The sequence below is a fragment of the Ahaetulla prasina genome, chromosome 6, assembly GCF_028640845.1.
Source record: "Ahaetulla prasina isolate Xishuangbanna chromosome 6, ASM2864084v1, whole genome shotgun sequence".
Classification (NCBI taxonomy): Eukaryota; Metazoa; Chordata; class Lepidosauria; order Squamata; family Colubridae; genus Ahaetulla; species Ahaetulla prasina.
This window is the reverse complement of record NC_080544.1, coordinates 72295580-72317200: the sequence shown is the minus strand read 5'-3', so window position 1 is coordinate 72317200 and position 21621 is coordinate 72295580. Positions and strand designations below refer to the sequence as shown.

The following is a 21621-nucleotide window of genomic DNA, read 5'->3' as shown; positions in this document are numbered from 1 at the left end:
TGGCAGCTTCTGGGAAAGGGAGGGGTCAGAGGGAGTAGGGCTGAGTAATTCCAGCACCTGGCTGCCTTCCTGCTCTGACGGCTGAGCCAAAGGAACACACACTGTATGAGTGAGGTTTATCGGGCTTGTCCTCCCACTCCTGGAATCCTCTCTGGGCGTGGGGCTGGGGCTGGAGGCATGACAGGCCATTCATCTTCATTATCAGACTCGGAGTCTGATAACAGGCCCGGTTGGGGACGGGAGGGGCCCGGCTGAGGAGAGAAGGGAGGACAAGTCACAACAGCACTATATGGACTACGGGAAGGCCAAGTGGTAGAGGACAAAAGTGGCAGGTGGCCACAGGAAATTTGTCTTTGCATTGCAACACTGGCAGCAGACAGAGGCAGAAGGGGGGGGGGGCAGATGATCAAGATGCACCACACGGGCTGGGAGAAACCAGAGCACAGTGGGCCAGAGTGGCAGGTGGCTATGGGAGACTAATCTTTGCGCCTCAACTTGCCTGCAGCATGCGTGGTACGTTGGGATTGCCTGCCTTTCATTCCGTGCTTTGGGATCACCTGCCTTCTGCTTTGTACCTTCCATTCTGTGCAACACCAGAGGGTGCTGACTAAGGGACTGGCAGGCTACAGTTGCTGCCAGATACCATCGGTCCCCATGCACTTGCTGGGTCCTTGGATTGCAATGTGTTACTTATTTCATCCATCTTTTGCATGGATTTAAAAAAACTGACTTTCAAACATTTTCATTTGTTCTTGGCATATCCTATTGCTCAAGCTTTTCATTATTCCACCAATCATCTGCAAACTGAACATTATTTTATTTGCAATAATCACTCCAGTACAACTTTTACTATTTACATCATGGAAAAAATGTAAATAATATAACTTCATCATTTTTATCCTGAACCCCAGTAGCATCACTTGTCAAATTTCTCCAACCTTGATTCAATTTACTAAATTGCCTGGCTAAATTCTTTTGCCTAAGCTAATATTCTGCAGAAGTCTTCAAGACTCAACTTAGCTGGATAAGAATCTTTATTGCAAACTAGTTGAAGCTATACAGAACAGTTATTTTCCCACTGCCTCTGTAAGAGTGTAAATGCTTATTGAAATCCATAGTATTTTCTTCCCACAGATTAAAAGACTCTTTGTGTACTGTTTAAAGGCCTTGAAGTTGAGTGGCTATTGAATGTTTGCATAACTGCCCAGTCTAGCCTGAAAATCACTGGCTCTCAGCCTGCTTCTCACAGCAACAACACATTAAAAGCATTACCTTAATTACCTCAGGATTCTGAAATATCCCTTACACCTGGGAGAACATGAAGCTGAAATGGGAGAAAAGATAGTTCTTTAAATAGAACTTTGGTATTCTTGAGAGATCCTGCAGCTTTTTCTGCTCAATGATCTATAAACTGAATGGAAATACAAACTTCAAGTTTTCCATTTCTGATGTCCTATATTCATTTGGGTTCCAAGCACAGAAGAAAGACAGTATCTTTTTATCGTACTCTATTGTATTCTAGGAGTATGCATATAATCAGGTTTAATCCATATTAAATTTATTTTTATTTATTTCACAAGCCTTAAACAAGCCTTAAGTCTTTCCAATGAAAGCCAACTCTCAGAGACACTATTTACAATTTTGTAACGTACATAATAAGATTATGATCTAAATATAACAGCAATCCAATCTATTAACAGACCTAAACTGGGAATAAAAACAAACAGTAACCCAATTGGTTACTTTCTCACAAAAGGGAATAATCATATTGCCACAGTGATTAGAATGCAGCATTGCAGGCAAACTCTGTCCAAAGTCAGGAATTCAATCCTGTCAAGGCTTGAATTTGACTCAGCCTTCCATCCTTCCAAGGTCTGTAAAATGGGGACCCAAATGGTTGTGGGCAATATGCTGGTTGTAAAACCGCTTAGATAAGGCTGTAAAGCACTGTGAATCGGTATATAAGTCTACAGTAAATTTTATTGCTATAATATTCCAACCACTGAGGCCCTCGGAACAGTCATATTTTTACATAATTACTAAAGCCAGGAGCAAGAGAAACATTCCAATATCTGGAGGGATGCTATTCTACTTTATTGTATGGCAACATTAATAGAATCTTGCAAGTCTGAAAGTATTTTTACCTACCTCCCATTCTCTTTACATCCCAAGAAACCAGGGAGGGTTTCTTCTGAAATTGCTCCCACCCCCACATTCCTGCTGCAGTTTAAACCTGCCTTTTATCTGACCAGTCCCTTGGCTCAGCCTTGTTGCCTATCTTCCAAAGTCATTCCACATACTATTATACATTCACTGCAGATGAACAAGGGAATATGAAGAAAACTTACCCTCCTTGATATTTCTGAATGGGAAGAATTGTTGAAAGAAGGGTTTCCTGCAAATGGAATCAGATTTTTAATTACATATTGTGTTTTAATTTTTTGTATGTGTGTTTTATCTATGCTGTACACCGCCCTGAGACTTCGGAGAAGGGCAGTATAAAAATTTGAAAAATAAATAAATAAATAAATAAATAAATATCCAGGCCTTGGACCACAAAATACTTTAAATGTGGCAACTAACAGCTGGAACTGTACCTGAGGCTAGCTAGTAACCAGTGCAGCTTTCTAAGTGGTGTTATGTGGTCACATCAATATGTATCAGTAGTTACTCAAGTTGCTGCCTTTAAAAACAGCTATAGCTTTTAATTATTTTTCAAGGGAAAATTCATTACAATGCATTGCATAGTTCAAAAGGGACATGGCCAAGGTATAGATGATTGTGATGGATGGATGGATGGATGGATGGATGGATGGATGGATGGATGGATGGATGGATGGATGAATGAATGAATGAATGAATGAAACTTTGCCTTCTAGGAGAGATCATAAAGATGCACAAGATGGACCTGTGAAAGGGCTTTCTTGGCACAGTCACCATCTGCACATCAATTAGCAACTGTGAGTCCAAGAGGACAGCCAATTTACAAGCAAGTTATATGTGAAGGAGCACAATCCTGTCCAAAACTAAGATGGTATTTCTTTGGGATTAAATGGCTTACAAATTCACATCCATTCTATCTTCCTGGAATTAAGCTTTACCTGATTCTTTCCAATCCATTTTCTTACTATTTCTAACACTTGGATTGTATTTCTACTGCATTATTGGTTCATCACAGTCAAAGACTATGTTCCAAAGTACTCTGTGGACTTTCTCTGCATTTTAGGATCAAACACATTTCATATAATATTTTAGGATAAAGTTACGGTTATCCCCTCATGTCCAAGGATTTGCTCATGTCCAAGTTGTCTATTACATTCTCCACAATAGCTTTCTTGCCCATCTTTCCCTAATAGGGTTTAACAACCGCTGGATGGCCATCTGAGAAAATGATAAAAGTAAGAAAAATTGGCCTTTTACCGTTCTTTTTTTAAAAAAACAAGTTTATTTTTTTAAAAAATTCATCATACATATTTTATGAACAGAGTATTGACAGGATCACATCTTATATATTTTATATATATTAAGCTTTTAAATCTATTCCAATCTTCTCGTTTTTTCCATATTCATCTCTCATATAATTCTATATCATGAATTAATCATTTTTCACCAAATCTTGTTATTTTAACTTCTACCATATTGTTCTTTTTTTTTTTTTCAAGTTCCAATTTCAGCCATAATTTCTTTTTCAATACTTCATCTTATTTTATTTTCTCTTAATACATAACACATAAAAAGTATCACTATCCACCCTTAATTCCTAATCTCTTACAATAACATCAATTAATTATCTTATTTCTCCATTACAGAATATATTTCTTAAAAACCACATCCTACTTTTTAACATTTCAACTTTGTGTCTTAATTAAAATTGTCTTCAAAATTAAACCAAATTACCGTTTCACATTTCTGTCCTATTCTGTTTTACTATAAACAATATACATCATCATATTCAAATCTTACATTACAACTCTTTAACTTAATTGACCATCTACAATTAATAATATTAATATAGTTCCCTTAAATCTACTAATATTTACCTAATTTCCCTTCCTCCTTTCCACTGATCTTCCCTTCTTTAACCATTTTCACTTGGTCTCTCCAAAATTCCATTTCTTCCATTTTTCCCAATCTCTTAACTTCTTTTTCTTTCTTTTTTTGTTTTTATATTTATTATATATTTTCTTTTGACTCCTTTTTCTCACTTTTAGATATATTATTCGAATAGTTTTCCCCATGTTTTCTCCTAATCTCTTTCCACTATTTCCCTCTTTACCCTTTGATTGATTCTTTTTTGGGGGAATCTTCTCTCCATCCACTTCTTTTTTGTCACAGTAAATACCAGTGAAATCATCTAATTGCTTTTTGTGTTCCTTTTCCTTCAATAGTATTTTCTTGCTCCTCATTTATGCTCTCGTCTGCCACTTTCTCCCCTATTTCTTGTTCTATGTGTTCCAGCAAAATTTCTATTACCCTTTAGTCATTCACACATATTTTTAAACATCTCAATTAATTCCTCACACATCAAGACTCCATATTGCCAATTTAAGAAAGTGTCAAAACTTTTAAAATTTAAAATCCATATAGTCTCTTTTTGTTTTGAAATAATGTCCAATTTAAATATTTATCCAGTCCACTCCAAATTAAATATTTGTATCTTTCACAGCCATAGAGATTCAAGACCAAGCAATGTAGAAAGACAGATACTCCTTAAAAGTTCTCTCAGTTTCCAAATTATCTTTTAGTGGTCAAGGTCACAGCTGTACTTTTCCTTCTTTCTTCCAGTAAATATTGCAGTACTCTCTTTCAGCCAGCAGATATCTCTTAAATCCACAATATTTTCAATATTGTGTATTGAATTTTCAATATTGTGTATTGACATTCAATACTAAATGTCAAAGCTGTCAAAAATATTTAAATCTACATAAAAAAAATACTTTTCCTCGGGTTCTTTTATTAGTTTCTCCAAATCCAATTATAGATACAAAAACTTTCTTGGGCTTTAGTATTTTAGGCTCCTCTTCTTCCTCCATAGAATTTCCCAAGTGCCAATTAGCCACTCATTTCAGCTCCAGGACACCTTTTAATCCAATTCAAAATTTTCTTTTACTGTGAGTTGGCCAATCACTCACCCGGTACCAGCACTCTGTTCAAACATTTACTCCTGCACAAAAACTTAGTTCGGTTGCCCCAGCTTCAGAGCAGCCATTTTACAATGGCCGCCAACCCCTGCTGCCAATCTGAAGAGCTTCCTCCGATCTTCCAAGGAACTTGCCTGTTCCCCTTGGTCTTCCAAAATGCCTCACCATCTCTACAGGACGGTTCCGGTCTGAAGACCCCACCCACCCACCCACAACCAGTTCGTCAGCTGGATTTTCATGGAGCTGATTGGAGCCTGCTATTTTTCCAGCCAGTCTTGCCATGACACTTCCAATTATCCAGCCTCTTACCATTCTAATTATCACACTTAAGACCCAAATATGATTGATATGATATGATCTCTCATCTGTGTCCAGTTGAATTTGCTTTTCCTTTTATGTCAGCAGCGCTTTAGACATTGTTTTATTTGCTTCATGTCCCATACACATGACTCTGGGTGACCAACAGAGTAAAAACAGCAAAAATGAACAAAATTTAAAAAGAGCAGAAATGGCATAAAAATAGCAACCAAGAACATTCATATATACTCTAACTATGAAATGTAGTCCCTCATTGTCCCTCTATTGCCCCCGCCTAGGCCCCTAAGACCTCAGGAGACCTATCAACATAGCTTCAAGAAGCTCTCTGAGTGCTCTCTGGAATCTGAGTAGATTTGTTAGACTCCTAAGGGTGGACTAGTCAAGTAGATCCATCTTCTCTGCAGAAAGTAATGGCAGTGGTTAATTCAAAAGCAATCAGGAAGTGATCATGACAACAGAAGTTAATGCCCCTCAGTCCCAAAGTTGTGCCGTACATGCCCTGAGACAAAAACTGGATGCTACATATTGTTTCCAACATGGCTTGGTTCAGGTGGCTATAATGGAATGAAAACCTTGAAAAATGAAAGAAAGAGGTGCTGCCAAGAAGACAATCGGAGAAAAAAGGCAGGAGGACCAAGTAGTTTAATGGTCCAAGAAAGAAATTAGGAAGGACCTATCCTAATGGATTAAGCAGTTAAAAGCGACAGTGGGAAGTTTCTACTTTCAAATTTGCAAGAATCTGTAATTTATCCATACAATAAAATAAAATTACTTTTCACCTAGATGTGTTTCTGCTCTGGTATAACAGACCTAGAATTGGTCCCTGATTGTTATGATGACTATGACCTTTTTACCTCTTATCTTGCTTCTCAACTTGCTTCCCAAGTTTTCATTCTACTTTACATGAAAGAGAATAACTAAGGTATATTAATAATTACAGTAAGAGCAATAGAATTGCTGCTTTTTCTATAGGCAAGTTATGAGGAGAATATGTTTTGAATTATTTACCAAAATTTATTTACTTATTTAATTTATTAATTAAATATATTTAGCTCACCAAAGGAGAATCTAGGCAGTGCACAACAAATAGGTAAAACCAAGAGATTTTTTTAAAAATCACATTATTACAAAAAATGTTCATCACCATATAAAAAGAACAACAGATCTTCAAGTTTGGAGATAACAAAGAAGGTCACATTTCAGTGATGAAATAAATCTACACAAGATTTTTATCTATTTATGAGCTAACTCTATTCAAACAATGGCTTAAATAATATTTTGTGCAGTTAAGACAGGTTTAATGATCTGTTTAAAAATTAGACTGCATTGTATGCAATATAATTTTTTGACAATATAATCTGTGCGTGTGTGTTTTCTTTCTTGTCACGTTATGTTCCTTCGAGCTTTCTTTTTTATATATTAAAGCAAAAAGGGGTACTGATCTCAATAATCACTTCATCTGGCAACAGCTAAAGATGATTTCAGTATATCATAGTTCCCAGCTTGTGGGGGAGATTGGTGAACAGATATGTGTGAAAGATGCAGGGTAACACATTCCACTATTGCTGTTGATTTTCAATAATTTCACTTGGCTTGTATGTTTTATGATTTATTAAATGACTAGAAAAATGATAATATCAAAAGGAGTAACAGAATCTTTGGCTTTCCATATATTTCCGAAGCCAGCATAAACCATGCTAATAGATGTTGGCAGTTGGAACATATCTGGGTCAAGTGATACCAATTGGTAGCATCATCAGAAATTATAAAGTAAGCAGAAGAATTTTGAGAACAGTTTCCTATCAAAGAATCTATTGAGCATCCTGATTACAGTAAGTCTAGTGTATATATATTTCACTCCTGGAGTATGTTTCCCATACTCCTGGAGTATGTTTCCCTAAAGTAACATGCTCTAACAAAAGGAGAACCTATACACTTCAGGTTCAGAAATGATTCAAGTTTGGCAGTTTTCAAGGCAGGTACTATCTCCAGGGTAAACTACGTGTCATTTTCTAGGGAATTCTATGAACATGCTGTGTATTTAGCTATCCTTGCCTATATTTTTTCCCTCGTAGACAGTTTTTACTCTCTATTCTCAATGCTGGGTGCTGTGGGAAATACTTACAATCATAATTTTTAAAAGCAATGTTTATTTTAAGAGATGAAAGACAGCAAGGCAGATTTAGAATGTTTCATGCCCAATTGGAAATGGAAGCAACATTAATTCTAGAAGTTATGAAGCTAAATAAAGAAAATGTACATCTTCTGGCTAGGAGTTTCTAAGCAACAACAAAATTCTAGTTAACCAAAAATAATGAAGTTCTTTAAGTATTAGTTTTACTCTCTTAGAATATATCCCAAAAGACTTGTTTCTGATTATAGTTTCTTGAAATGTTCATTGTAAAATAAAGGAAGTAACTTTTGTTTAACTGTGCTTAATCATAAATGCCAAAGTTTATGAATTACTTAATATGCTTAAATCAAAATATTACATTACTTTTTCAATATATTTGGGACATTGAAAATGGCTTGATTTCAAATGGCTTCCTTTTTCATACTTAAATTACAATGTACAAAGCATGTATTTTACTTTTTATATTTACATTGTACACAGCTGTGAGTGGAGTTACTTAATAGTAACAGAGTTGGAAGGTACCTTGGAGGTCATCTAGTCCAACCCTCTGCTCATGCAGGAGACCTGTACTAGGGATTCGAACCACCAAACTGCCAATCTTTTTGTTCAACAAGCTCAGTGTTTTAGCCAGATTACCTTGAAAATACAAACTTTGTAGCTGAACAACACCATTAATAAGCTCAACCAAAATGATTGAACCTTTGGAGTTCTACAGCAGAGGTTTTTGCATATTTGCTTTTATTTCCTAATATTTCCCCTTTTCTTAATTTAGATGCCAGAGGTGGGCTGCTGCCGGTTTGGACCGGTTCGGGCCCTGGCACTATCATGTCCTATATAATCGCCATTTTTTCGATGTCGTGCACATGCTCACATTTTCAATTCTGGACAAACCTGTTATTACAGTATGTGATACCCACCGCTGTTTACTGCTTTCATGTCTAAGGAAGAGTTTAGATACTGTAACTACAACACTTTTACTTTCTGTTGTGTCATTTGCTCAGCTTATTGTTTGCCAGTAATAGAATTACATTTATTTTAAAATGGGCCGACACAGCTATGATTGCTTTACATGCATTTTAAGGAATGGGTTTGGAAAGAATTAAGGGCCAGGAGAACACTTGATTTCTCACATTCCTATGAAGGCAGGACTATAAATGGGGAAAAAGCAAATAACAATACCATAGAATGTGCAGAAAGTAATACAAAGGTACAATCAGAGGATGTGACATAAACTGCTCCACAAACTTGCGGAGAATTGGTCTATATTTCAATTCTAAAACTATATTGTGAAACAACCCCATGGATACCAAAAAAGAATGTATGATTAGGAGTGTAACCACGATACACTGAATTTATGATATTAGCAAAGCACTACAAACACAAGCACATAACTATTTTTATTAATCTACATATGGTAAAGTTATCAATGATAATGATTACTCGAGGTGTACTTTTCTGAACTCTTGTATATGTAGTCTCGTGCAATGAAAATTTGTATTTACCAGAATATCATACTAAACACAGTCCCTGAACATATGGAAGTATGTAAACAAAAAAAGTTTGCTATGAAAAACTGTATGGAGAAAAGTCATCTCTCTCAGACATTTATAACTATATATATATGTATGTATGTATGTATGTATGTATGTAATAGTTGGGTATGTATAAAATATCGTTTGTCCTTTGTTCTCTATGAACATATGCCAATGCAAGAAGAATCTAGGTTGACTAGTCACTTGGACAAAATAGAAGCTAACATTTTTGTGATTTATAGGAACATTGGAAATAAGTGACAAGCCAGAATAAAAAAAGCAATCAAACTCCATTCAGCTTAATTTTTTTTTTTACCCTAACCCTATGCCAATTCTATGAGAGCTCTTTTCTAAAGGAGATAATTCAGCAGTGACAATTTAAGGCTTAAGGAGAAGACAGCATGGAATCTTTAGTAGGAAAATCTCACCTTCAAACAACTGCTGGTTGAACAAAAATGCTTAGGACTGAGGGTTGAATATTATAAATGAATTATTTATGAATTGTCAAAACACATTGTGTACCTTTTCTTCACAGATTTAAAAAAAAATGTGGGAAATATGTGGGATCCTATACAGAGAGACTACAAATTGAAGACATCATCTGATTTTATGTTTGAAACAAAATTATTGAATAATTAAAATAATATTCTTTTATTTTGGAAGCATATCTTAGGCTGGAGTTTTGTACCCTCAATGAAGTGAACAGAAATTGTCCACTGTTGGAACTTGGTGGCATTGATCCCACGGTATTTAGAATGGTGTTATATTATATTGGGACTACCCAAAAACAACATAAACAACATGGTATTAACAGAATAAAAACAACATAGTATTGACAGAAATAAAATGTATCATAGGTTAGAATTTCTGTTTTTCCAAAGTCATATTAAATTGTTAAACAGGAACAACTAATGAAACGGAACCATCAAAATTATTGTAGTTTTTAAGGTCAGCTGGTGGTGCTCTATTCAGTTTGCAAACACTGGATGAGGGTTCCCTCTGCTGGTGGAAAGTCTTCTTTTTGACTGATCCACTGACACAAGGGCTGTTACTGTATGTGTTTGTTTTGAAGCATTGGGCAGGTACAACTTATGTCTTACTTTGTCTAAATTTCATTTTTGTAATCCCTACTAATTTCAATGAAAATAGCTTCAGTTAGCTTTGTAGATAATGTCTAGCATACACATTTCTCAGAAATCCATACATTAAACAGACATTGTTTAAATCAATTTCTCTCTCTCTCTCTCTCTCTCTCTCTCTCTCTCTATATATATATATATATATATATATATATAAACAACCTATTTACCAAACTATTTCTCTCTATATATATATAAACAACCTATTTACCAAACTGCTCAGAAAGTTAACAACCGGTTCTCCCGAAGTGGTGCAAACTGGCTGAATCCCACCACTTCTATATATAAACAACCTATTTACCAAACTCTCTCTCTCTATATATATAAACAACCTATTTACCAAACTGCTCAGAAAGTTAACAACCGGTTCTCCCGAAGTGGTGCAAACTGGCTGAATCCCACCACTGTATATACATACATACATACATACATACATACATACATACATACATATCCCTCCCTCTCCCTCTAATTTCCTTTATGTAAAATAAAAGGGCTTTCTACCATGGATTTACTGTTCTAAATCTGTGCTATGTGACTTTCTAAAAGATATATTATTACATGTACACAAGGAGTTAAACTCATTTTCAGAAATAGCATCAGTCAAAAAAAGGGGGGAGTGATCAGATAATATTCTAGTACCTAGACTAAATTAATCAACTCAAATGGAGTTAGGGACTGTTGATGTAATGTTATTTTATTTTTATTTTACATATAGCAACTTGAAAATAAAAATAAATTATTTTTTCCACTTTTGGGATCATTGTTTTCAAATGCACTTTTGCAAAAAGATTAAAACCAAATTTAATTTAAACATCATACATTTAAACTAATTTCCTCATCAGCCTAATAAAAGAAGATATAACACTTTTCCATCTCTTTAATTCTTAATAGCTCCAGAATAACATTATAAAAGATTAATTTGGCTTGTAGTTAAGATATCAACATGGAAAGAGAACACCACTACTGTCTTTAAAATATAAATACTTAGCTAAAATATTCCTCATTTTCATGAAATAATTTGCTAGTTGATGACTGTCAATTGAATGTGTGAAAAACAATCTTTGAAAACAGAGATTGATGTATTTAATTGGCATTGGTCTGCAACAAAATTGCAAATTGGGTTCCTTTTATTCCTCTTTTAAAAATGCATCAAGATATACTTTTATGGCCCTCAGATTATCATATGGATTATTTTGGTAATTTCATAAAGTAATCCATCCTAACATATAAGGGAACTCTCCACTGAAGGAAAACTCTTTTTTCATCATAATTACTTTATCTAATAATAGTTAAAATGGACTGATAGAATAATTCACTATAAGATCATTTATGTGCAAATTCTATTATCACCTGATATGGAAATAATAATTTAGGTAATCTAGATGAAAACAAATATGCTGTTGATTGTTCTGACTCTTTTATGTTTACTATAGAGAATACTACTTCAGAGTTTTAAAACACTGAAGATTACTAGTAAATGTGCAAATGTCACCTCTTCAAACTTTCTAAACTAAGCAGTCACCTTTCATGTCCCATGCCATGTTCACTTCATCTAGGACATACAGTATATGCTAAAATGAAATAGCTTCTTCATATACAGTTAGTCCTTGACTTACAATAGTTCATCTAGTGACCATTAGAAATTACAACTGCACTGAAAAAAGTGAAAAACCATTTTTCACACTTAGAACGGTTGCAGCATCCTCATGGTCACGTGATTTATATTCGGATGCTTGACAACTGAATCACATTTATGATGGTTGCAGTGTCCCAAGGTCATGTGAGTCCCTTTTTGCGACCTTGTGACAAGCAAAGTCAATAGGGAAATTAGATTTACTTAACAACTTGTGATTAATTTCATAACTGTGGTGATTTGGTTAACAAATGTGACAAGAAAAGTTGTAAAATGGACAAAACTCACTTAACAAATTTCTCACTCAGCAACATAAATTTTCGACTCAATTGTGGTCGTACGTCAAAGACTACCTGTAGTAGCATAAACTAAAATGTAAAATTAGTTTATGAATGTAACATGCCGTTTGTTTTTTCACATATATTCCATGATACTATTTCAAAAATTTCAGAATAATGTATATCAAATTCTTGACACTCAAGCATTTTTTTATCTAGTTTCCATGGTCAAGGATACCTGCATTGTGTAACCTTAATTTAGATTTATTTTAGAGGATGCAGAGAAATATTTTCTAAAATGTGTTGTTGTTTTTAAGAAAGTCTTTTGCCAGAGATATTTGTATAACTTGTAGTGCACATATGTGAACATGTTTCATGAAATTATTATGCAAAATCCGTGACTTCTGTAGTTGTGACAATTTGAAATACAAATGTAGTATAAAAAGGTGGAATGTATAGTATGACAACACCACATACTTGTCAACATTTTGAAATAATCTTGGATTACTGCAGTTGTATGAGCCTGAAAACACATAAGTACAGGTTCTGAATATTCCCCAAAGTTATTATCAATTTGTAATTTTAATGGAGCTGAAATGACATATTATCAAGTATTTTAATTTTAATTTAATTTAAATGATTTTTAACTACTTAGACTAAATTATATTTCAGATACTCAAGAAACCATCTCCCATTGCCTGCCTGTTTCTCATTCACTCTGTCAAATAAGCTAAAGATTTTATCCAGAAAATAACAATTTACCAAGTCTTATTTTTTTTAATCATTTTTAAGTAACGGAGGTGTTCCATGTATATAAAAAAAGTATTAAAAGTTATACTCAATAATATCTAATTTGAATGATCAAAACTGAATGGTTTTCCTTATTAATTGGTCCTTAATTAACTTTAATTAGACAAAGATGCAGAACAAATTAGATTTATTATGCCCCCTGCTTAGAGAGAGAGAGGGAGGAAATGGAGATAGAGGAGAGGAGGGAGGGAGAAGGAAAGAGAGAGAGAGACCCTGACTTTTTAATGTTTTTCCTCATACAAAAAAATTGTAATAAAGTTATCATATATTGCCTTTTTGGCCTTAAGAAACGTTTGAGTTGAACCTCTGGCATAGAATTTAAAAGACTTTTAAACTATTTATTTTTATTTTTTATGGGATTAAAAGGAGTTTATATATCCTAGAATAATAATCCTGTTGGGAAAATGTTTTTCATTTTTATTATAATCTTTATTAAAGATACTCTAACTCCTAAAATTAAATATTGAATTTTATTTCTTAAAGGTATTTAAGAAAGGGTGAAAATAGTATATATTACTGTTTATTTTTGTTGGTTGGTGAATTGGATGTTTTTTTTTATTAGACTTGTGTGACGTGGGATGGAGATAAACTTCTATGTGTGCAGAAAGGAGAAAAAGAGGACCGTGGTTGGAACCAATGGATTGAAGGAAATGAAATGCACTTAGTAAGGATGTTATTATTGTTTTTTATAACGTTACTAAACATTACCATTAAAGCTAAAAACTAAGAAAGAAAAAATAGAAAAAATAGAAAAGAAAGAAAATAAAAATATAGTAAAGAAAAAAATTAAAGGAATTACTTCCTTTTTCATCATAACAAGCATAAATAAGTAATTTTAGTAATTTATCAATTCCCTTCAAACACAACAAATGACAAATATCTTCTTCTGATATGTCATCTTTTATCTATAAACAAATGCTTAAAGCCTCATTGTTAGTCAGTCCTGATATATTTAACATCGAATTTAACCTTGATCAAATAAGCCTTTATACTATTTCCTTTTATTTTTAACAATGTTGAAATAACAATTTGAAAAAACAATCAAGAAATTAAAAACAATGTAAATAAAAACTTCAAATAATGTCTTAGAACTTGATTTCATTTTTTCTTTCCTCTTCTCTCAAAAGTCTTTGAACCTTTTAGAAATCTCTTTTGTAAATCCAATATAGGAAAGTTATTCAGGTCACTCTTTTGATCTGGTACTTCTATATCCCTTTTAATTAGTATTAATATCCTGATTTTGTTTTGTATTATAATATAGCAACTTTTTCCATATCATTCTTGTAACCTATCATTTTTATATCCACTTTCAGATCAGTTTTTGTTTTATCCAGTAAAACTTGTTCCATAACATCTGTCAAACTTGGTCTATCTCTAATGAATCTCTTTGAGTGTCTTTTAAAATTAATTTCTGGGTTCATTGTTCAAAAATACCCTTCAGTACATCAAATATTAAAGTATTTTGCTCCATTCCGTATTAGTAAGTCAAATGTAAGGATTCTTCTTTAATTGTAATCTTTAGTTTTTTCTGGTTCTCTTTCTAGTTTCTAAAAGGGTCAGTTGTTAAGACCCTGGGCTTGTTGACTGGCACCCAGATTCAAGACCTGAATGCATGCAATGGGGTGAGCTCCCGTCCTCGCCCCAGATCCTGCCAACCTAGCAGTTCAAAAGTATGAACTTTTGTGGGTTCTACTTACCTTCACTACCGGCTTGTAACCAGAAGTGTACGCGAGCATGTGCTCGCTTCACATGCGCGTAGCATTTCTGCACATGCGCAGAGCACCCATGATGATATCGGGGGGGGGGGGTAGAGCCTCCTGCTGCCACCACTACCAGTTTGCCTGAACCAGGGTGAACCGGTAGAAATCCACCATTGGTATGAACACATAAGTAGATAAATAAGAAAGATTAAGGTGGGAAGGTAACTTTGCTCTATAACATTATGCTGGCCAAATGACCATGGAAATGTCTTTGAACATCACTGGCTCAATGGTTTTGAAATGGAGATGAGTACCATCCCACATAGTCGGCAATGATTAGCAAAGTAAAATCCACAGGGATTCCTTTACCTAGGGGTCTAACCTTTAAAGTTCCACCCTAATATGGTTCTTTAAATAAAAAATAAAAAAGATTCAAACCATAGCATTTTTGCCACAGATCCAAAATCACATTTTGGATTTGAATCTTATTTCAAATCCATCTGAATCCCTATTCTGTTTGTAACTTTCTAAATTCAATGTTGCAATCACCATTTTCCTGTTTATTCCAAAATTTAAAAACCTACTATTACTACATTTGTGTCAGAAGCACCTACCAAGGCACTTCTAAATTGAAAGAATTAACTGGTGACATTACAATTGCCAGGAAAACCCTTCTTTTAGTGTTATTCTATTTTTTTCCATCAAAGTAATATTTATCTAAAGCCCTTAAATTTAAAACTTCTTTTGCTTTTTGAAGCAATTCTTTTGCTATTGAAGGAAACTCCCCAGTGCTGTCCGAAATTTATCAATCTGCATTTTCATAATAGCTGAAAAGCTATTAACAAGCAATTTCCAAAAATGATTAGAAAAGGAAGTATGTAAATCCAGTGTCTATAAAGACACTGGCCCCATTCAAACAAATATGAACTTTCTTTAAGCCAGTGAGAAAGTGCCATCTTGAGAGCACTTGTGTGATTTCAAGTCCTCTCCATGAGTAGCTCACAACCATCAACTCTTTTAGAGGAGCCATTTTTAGTTTTTCACCCCAGTAATCCAGATATGAAATTATTTAAAATGTATATCTTTTTCTTTTCTCTTTCCTATCCTTTTCCTTTATTTACTAAATGCAGTAATCAATATCTTGCTTGAACTTCATACTCCTGATCTCCAGAATAATTAAGCACTGATGGATGTCTGAAAATTTACTATATTCTTTCATAAACAGCATTTTTCTAAATAGAAAAAGGCATTCTATTAAACTATCATTTTTTCCTTGCTGTATCAATCTTTCTGTATCAGTCAAAGCATGTAATAGGAACATTCCTAACACCACTTGCGGTATCAAGAAAATTTGAATTGGGGTTATTTTTATACCCTAAACAGCACATCATAAACAATGTGTGCATAATGTAGGAAGAGCAGCTGTTCTTTTTAAGGTTCCTTTTTTTCCCTTAAGATTAAAATTATTTATAGCTTTGGAAATGAAAGTGAGCAATTCACTTTTGAAAGCATGATTTTCTTTTCAGCCATTATCTCTGACAATCTAGCTACTAGCACCTAATAAACTTTATCATTTCTTTCTCAAGTAGTTCTTTATAGTGTTGAAAGCTCTCTTCCCCACAAAAGCTTACAAAATTAACTCTCAGAACTCGGTGCCTATAAAATGCATTTCCTTATTAGGCCAGGATAATACAAGTGTAAGCATACAGGTGAACCTTTAGGTATCTAAATTGGATTGGTAGCTGAATCTTTAAGCCAACAGAGAGGAAGATGCTAAAACCTCAAATATGAAGAGACTTCATATTTAAAAAAAATAACAAGTCCAAAAATAACAAGTAACACGTTAATCTGGCACCAAAATGTTAGCAAGCCATGCCTCCATGGGGCAGCCATTCCATTTTCCAGTGTGAATGTCATTATGATGTGTTGGGATGGAGAAAAGGACAACAGTTCTTAAATCTCTAGTAGCTCAGAATAGAGAATATCATCCTTTAAATAGCCAAATTTCGGCTTTTCATGCTTTACCATAACCAAATAAATTTGAGAATCCCTATATAACTGGGACTTGTCCTATCTGTAACCTCTCCTATATCTTAAACTGCTTTGGGTTGTATTTTCATTATGCCTATAAGGCTTGCATTATCACTTCTCTAAACTTAAAACATTCTGAAATGTTTATTTTTCTTTCTTTCTACCTTTCAAATATGTGAATGTTGTTTTATTAATATATTTTAATGTCTGCTCTACACAATTTTGTATTTTTGAAAAATCTTTTATGTGCAAAACAACTAGTTGACACAAGAATTATTCCATGAAGCTTCACTAATAATATTTTATGTCCTCTTGAATGCCAGACACTTTTCCAAATGTTAATTAATCCTTTTGCAATGTCTATTAAATGATCTGCCATAAGCTTCAGAGATTTGTTCGTGATTATTTCCAGACAGCTCAGTTTCAAGTCAGCATTTTCAAGTCAATTAATGCACACATTTTTCTTAGGTTAATTTCTGTAGCATTCTAGATCTCATTTCTCTGTTCTTGTCAAGTATGGTTATTCATAACTTCTTTTAATTAAATGACTTTTTCTCTTCTATAGGTGGTCTTTTATGTAATGCTCTTCCTGTCACAGTGTCTTACATCCATCCAGTGGTGGGATTCAGCCAGTTAGCACCACTTCAGGAGAACCGGTTGTTAACTTTCTGAGCAATTTGGCAAACTGGTTGTTGGAAGAAATCACTAGGGCAGAGAACCGGTTGTTAAATTACTTGAATCCCACCACTGCTTACATTCCAAATGTATTTATTTTGTAGCTGAATTCATTTGATACAAAAGAGAACAGTACATGGCATTCTATTTTTTTTTATTTTGTTGAACTAATTCCATTCTATCGGACCCATTTTTAAATCCAAAGTGCTCCTCTCCTTCCTGCTCAAATTCCATTCAGATCACATATTCCCTTTAAGTCCTTCACCCCAGAAATGTTTTTATTTTCTGAGAAGTTATATCAAAAGCTCCAATTTTGACTGAGAAAATTATGTTCAGAGCATCCAGGTAATTTATCTCTTAAAATATATTGGTACCATTGTCTAAAGTCTCTCCTATAGAAATTCAAGTCTGATATTTTGTGTTAAATCAAAGACATGAGAAAATGACATGAAAAGCATCCTGCTGAATTAGAGTATAAGCCCATCCAATCTAGCTCTCTAGGTCACGGATGCATTTCAGAAGTTCAGAAACCTTGGCTCTACAGCAATAATCCTTCCCACTGTTGCTTCTAGCAACAAGTATTTAAGGCACAGTACCGTGATTCAAGAGGTAGTAAACAGTCATCAAAATTAGAAGCCACTGATATGCTAGTTCTCCATAAATATCTCTGATCTCCTTTTTAAAACATCCTAATGAGCTTCCATTGCTATAACTGCTGGCACAGTGAATTCCCCAATTCTTGTGTTATGAGAAAAAATGAGATTTGCTTCTGTTTATCTTGAATGTCCTTGTACTACATTTCAGTTCTAATCTTCTGAGAGGGAAGAAAAACATATATCTACAGTATATTAACATAGTGATGCAATGCGTGATTTTACGATGCTTCTCCTCGTCCCATTACTTCTCACATTTCTACCTAAAAAGACTCTGTTGCCACAGTCATTCATCAAAAGAAGTTGCTCCAGTCCCCTAATTATTTTGATTGCTCTCTTTTCTAGTCTCTGATGCAAAATTTATAAGGTTTGTGACCAGAACTATATACATTGGTCCAAAGGCAATCTCATTATGAATTTATACAAGGAGATTATTATATTTGCAGTTCTCTTTTTAGTTCCCTTCCTAATAAAGCTAAGCATGGAATTTGCCTTTCTTTATAGCAATTGTACCCTGAGCTAACTTTTTATCAGGTTTACTGTAATTCCCAGAATCCATCAGCACCAACTCAGATTAAATTAATGTATAAGAGGAAATTCTGAATCTTCTGAAGTGATCATCATCATCATTGAATAATATAGTTTGAAAAGTAAGTAAAAAGAATCACATTTTAGCCTGGTGTTCTTGGGTCATTCAAGTTCTAGCTAGGGGCCTAGAAATCTGTCCTAGTTATTATTATTATTATTTGTGCTAAGGTGCATTTGTTTACCCAGAACTACATTTGCCATTTTGAAGCCAATTTATTTAATCTGATGAAGTTATTTCACAAACTTATTTTTATTTTATCATCTTAAACAAACAAGGTTAATTTATTCCATAGTATTCATTCCATGGAAAATGGGATACAAATGGAAAACTTCCATTCCTAGCAGGTACAGGAGGTCACAGTGGGTGATTCCAAACAGACAATTTAAAAGGAAAGCTATCTATTTATTTCTACTTTAATATATTTTCTGAACCATGAGGCCACCTGTGCTCTTATCCAATGCCTGGGTTTTTTCCAAGAGCCTTTGATAACAGAATTATCAAAGGCTCTGTTTTTTGAAAATCTAAACATACAGCATCTATTGGATTTACAGGCTTGTTGACACCATCAGAAAAATGTAGCTTAGTGAGACTAGTTTTAGCTTTACAAAAGCCATGCTGGTTTCTTTTCAGCAAAGTTAAACCTTCTTTCTCTTCAAAGTTATTTCCATTCCACAAGATTTCTAAAAGATCTGTATCTATGCTCTTGGACTTCAAATCTTTCATTTTAGCTTGGAAAATCCTAGCATTGGCATATAAGGACCTACATCAACTCTCCCTTTTAGATTTCCTGTGACACACTTCATCTCAAATTTGACCTTGACTGCAGTGATTCCTCTGAACATTTACCACAACAAATCATTCTCTTCTTCTGGGAATAATTTTTCCAGAATTAACTCTTTCCATCCTGCCAACTGTTTCTTGGAATCAATTTAAAAACTGTTCTTTCCCATTTTTCATTTTATGTGCCCATAAAATGCCTTGTACATACCTGGTTCAAGTGCAGCATGTCCACTTTTTCCAGATCTGCCTTGTCTATAGTATTCCAATAATTCATAAATCTGAAACATTTCTACTGTCTCATTAATGCACTGAAGCTATTCAACTCTCCCTTATTCAGCGCTGTGTATAGGAAAAATATCATTACTGACAAATCAATTGTGGCATCCTGGTTTAAACCAAGTGCTTTACAACATAAATGGAACATCCAACATCTTGTTACTCTTTCCTGCAAGAACTACCTAACTGAACAGTGTGTAATGTCTACTATTTTCATCCTATAGTCCAAACCCCACATATAATAACCATCACAACTTAAAGGCACATCCTTGGTGTGACAAGATACCCATTCATTATGCAAAGACTGGATTCTAAAATCCTCTTTCTTGAATGACATCCTCCTACCAGTGAATTTACTTTCAAGACATTATAACTGAAGCTGGATGCTGCTATTTCAATCCACTCAGTACTATACATAATCACGCTGGCAATACAATCGGATACTTGTAATTATTTGTTAAGGATTATTTTGATGTACAGTCAACTACCCTGTTTCTCCCAAAATAAGACATCCCCTGATAATAGCCCAATTGGGCTTTTGAGCACATGGCAATAAGGCCAAGTGCTTATTTCAGGGTTCAAAAAATTATAAGACAGGGTCTTATTTTTGGGGAAACACGGTAACTTAAAGTATCAAGACAAGAAATGGTCAAATATTCTGCCCTCCTCACTGCTGCAAATGCACACAGGTGCTTAACCTACAAGTCTGCTTCACTATAGTTTATAAAGTATTATTGATGCTTTGTCCCTGGATACTTTTTTGTTTAAGCCTCATTGCAGCTATAGACTGCTGATGTTAAATGTAAATACGGAATTCTAAAATCTCAACCAAAAAAAAAGCTTTTGATATTTCAAAAGGGATTCTATGTTACAAAATGCTTTTCCAGTAATAGTATATAATCCAGCAAAATTGAATCCATTGCTGTACACAAGGGCATTTAATAGATGGTGTCTAGTTGAAATACTTAAAACTTGTATATCAAATGTCTATGTTTGGGAAAGAAAGAATTTAAGCCAGTATATATCATTCTTTTTACAAAATCATTATATCTTCACAGCAATCCTGAAAGGTGAGTTGGATTGAAACAAGAAATGTCATACAATAAAGGAGAATATTTGTAGCTCAGGGGTGAAATGAGGGTTGTTTGGTGCGTCTCTGAACTTGGTTGCTCTCTTGGAGAAGTTGTATTGCCCAATAAAACTTCTCCAAGAAAGCAAGTACTAGTAATCATCAGTGCTAGAAACTTCTGCAAGAAAGCAAATGCTAATAGTTATTACTAGAACTAGTAGTCACTACTAGCACCATAGATTAGGTAATGAAACATCTGCAAGAAAACAACCAAGCTCAAAGAGCAAACAAGGACCCCTCAAGAAATGTCATACAATGAATTTTTAAGATTAAGCTGAAATTCTCTCTGTTTTAATCTTTGAGTTTAATTGCAAATGCTTCTTTTTTAGACAGTAAAGGTTTTGCATGAGAAATAATAGATCTGACTAAATAGCAGTTAAAAATGACCTTCCTTTTTCAGGAAATGAGAGCTTGTGGTGTCAAGTGTAAGCAAGTATTTAAGAAGGTACAGTGATAAGCCTAACCACAGGGATCAAGAAGCTTGGACAAAATGAATGAGCCTGCTGCCAACTCTACAGATGCTGTGGTGCACAAATATTTTCCAATAACACTTAGAAAAGAAGGCATGGCCAACATGAACTTACATCTAATTTTCTCAAATTAGATGTATTATATAAAATCACATTAACATTGATGAAACCTACTGCATTTGAACATATATGTTCTGTCGATTATAACATTTGATATGATAGATACTAAATTTAAATACATACTAGAACTGTCCGCAAGGAATTCAACTGTGAAACCAATTCAGATTTGATTTAGCTTGAAATCATGGGCATACAGCCATGATTAAACAA

At 34.2% G+C, this 21621-nt stretch overlaps 2 protein-coding genes across 5 annotated transcripts in view; both read left to right on the top strand.

Moving 5' to 3' along the window:
- NMNAT3 (nicotinamide nucleotide adenylyltransferase 3) overlaps nt 1-21249 on the top strand; it is a 77298-nt gene extending 56049 nt beyond the window's left edge. Inside the window, exons 5-6 of one of the 4 annotated variants that reach the window (XR_009155719.1) lie at nt 13551-13652; nt 21222-21249. Coding sequence is in view for 1 of the 4 variants with exons in the window: in XM_058188230.1 (XP_058044213.1) it covers nt 13551-13576 (26 nt within the window). In the remaining 3 variants the exon portion in view is untranslated. Of the gene's footprint in view, nt 1-13550; nt 13677-21221 lie in introns of those variants that run through there. The other 3 variants (XM_058188230.1, XM_058188227.1, XM_058188226.1) reach the window with 3 other exon arrangements.
- The window catches only part of LOC131200874 (retinol-binding protein 1-like), a 33502-nt gene extending 12144 nt beyond the window's left edge, over nt 1-21358 (top strand). Inside the window, exons 4-5 of the mRNA XM_058188233.1 lie at nt 13551-13652; nt 21222-21358. Of these exons, the coding sequence (XP_058044216.1) occupies nt 13551-13652; nt 21222-21275 (156 nt within the window). The 3' untranslated portion in view covers nt 21276-21358. The remainder of the gene's footprint in view (nt 1-13550; nt 13653-21221) is intronic.
- Nucleotides 21359-21621: the final 263 nt, after the last annotated feature.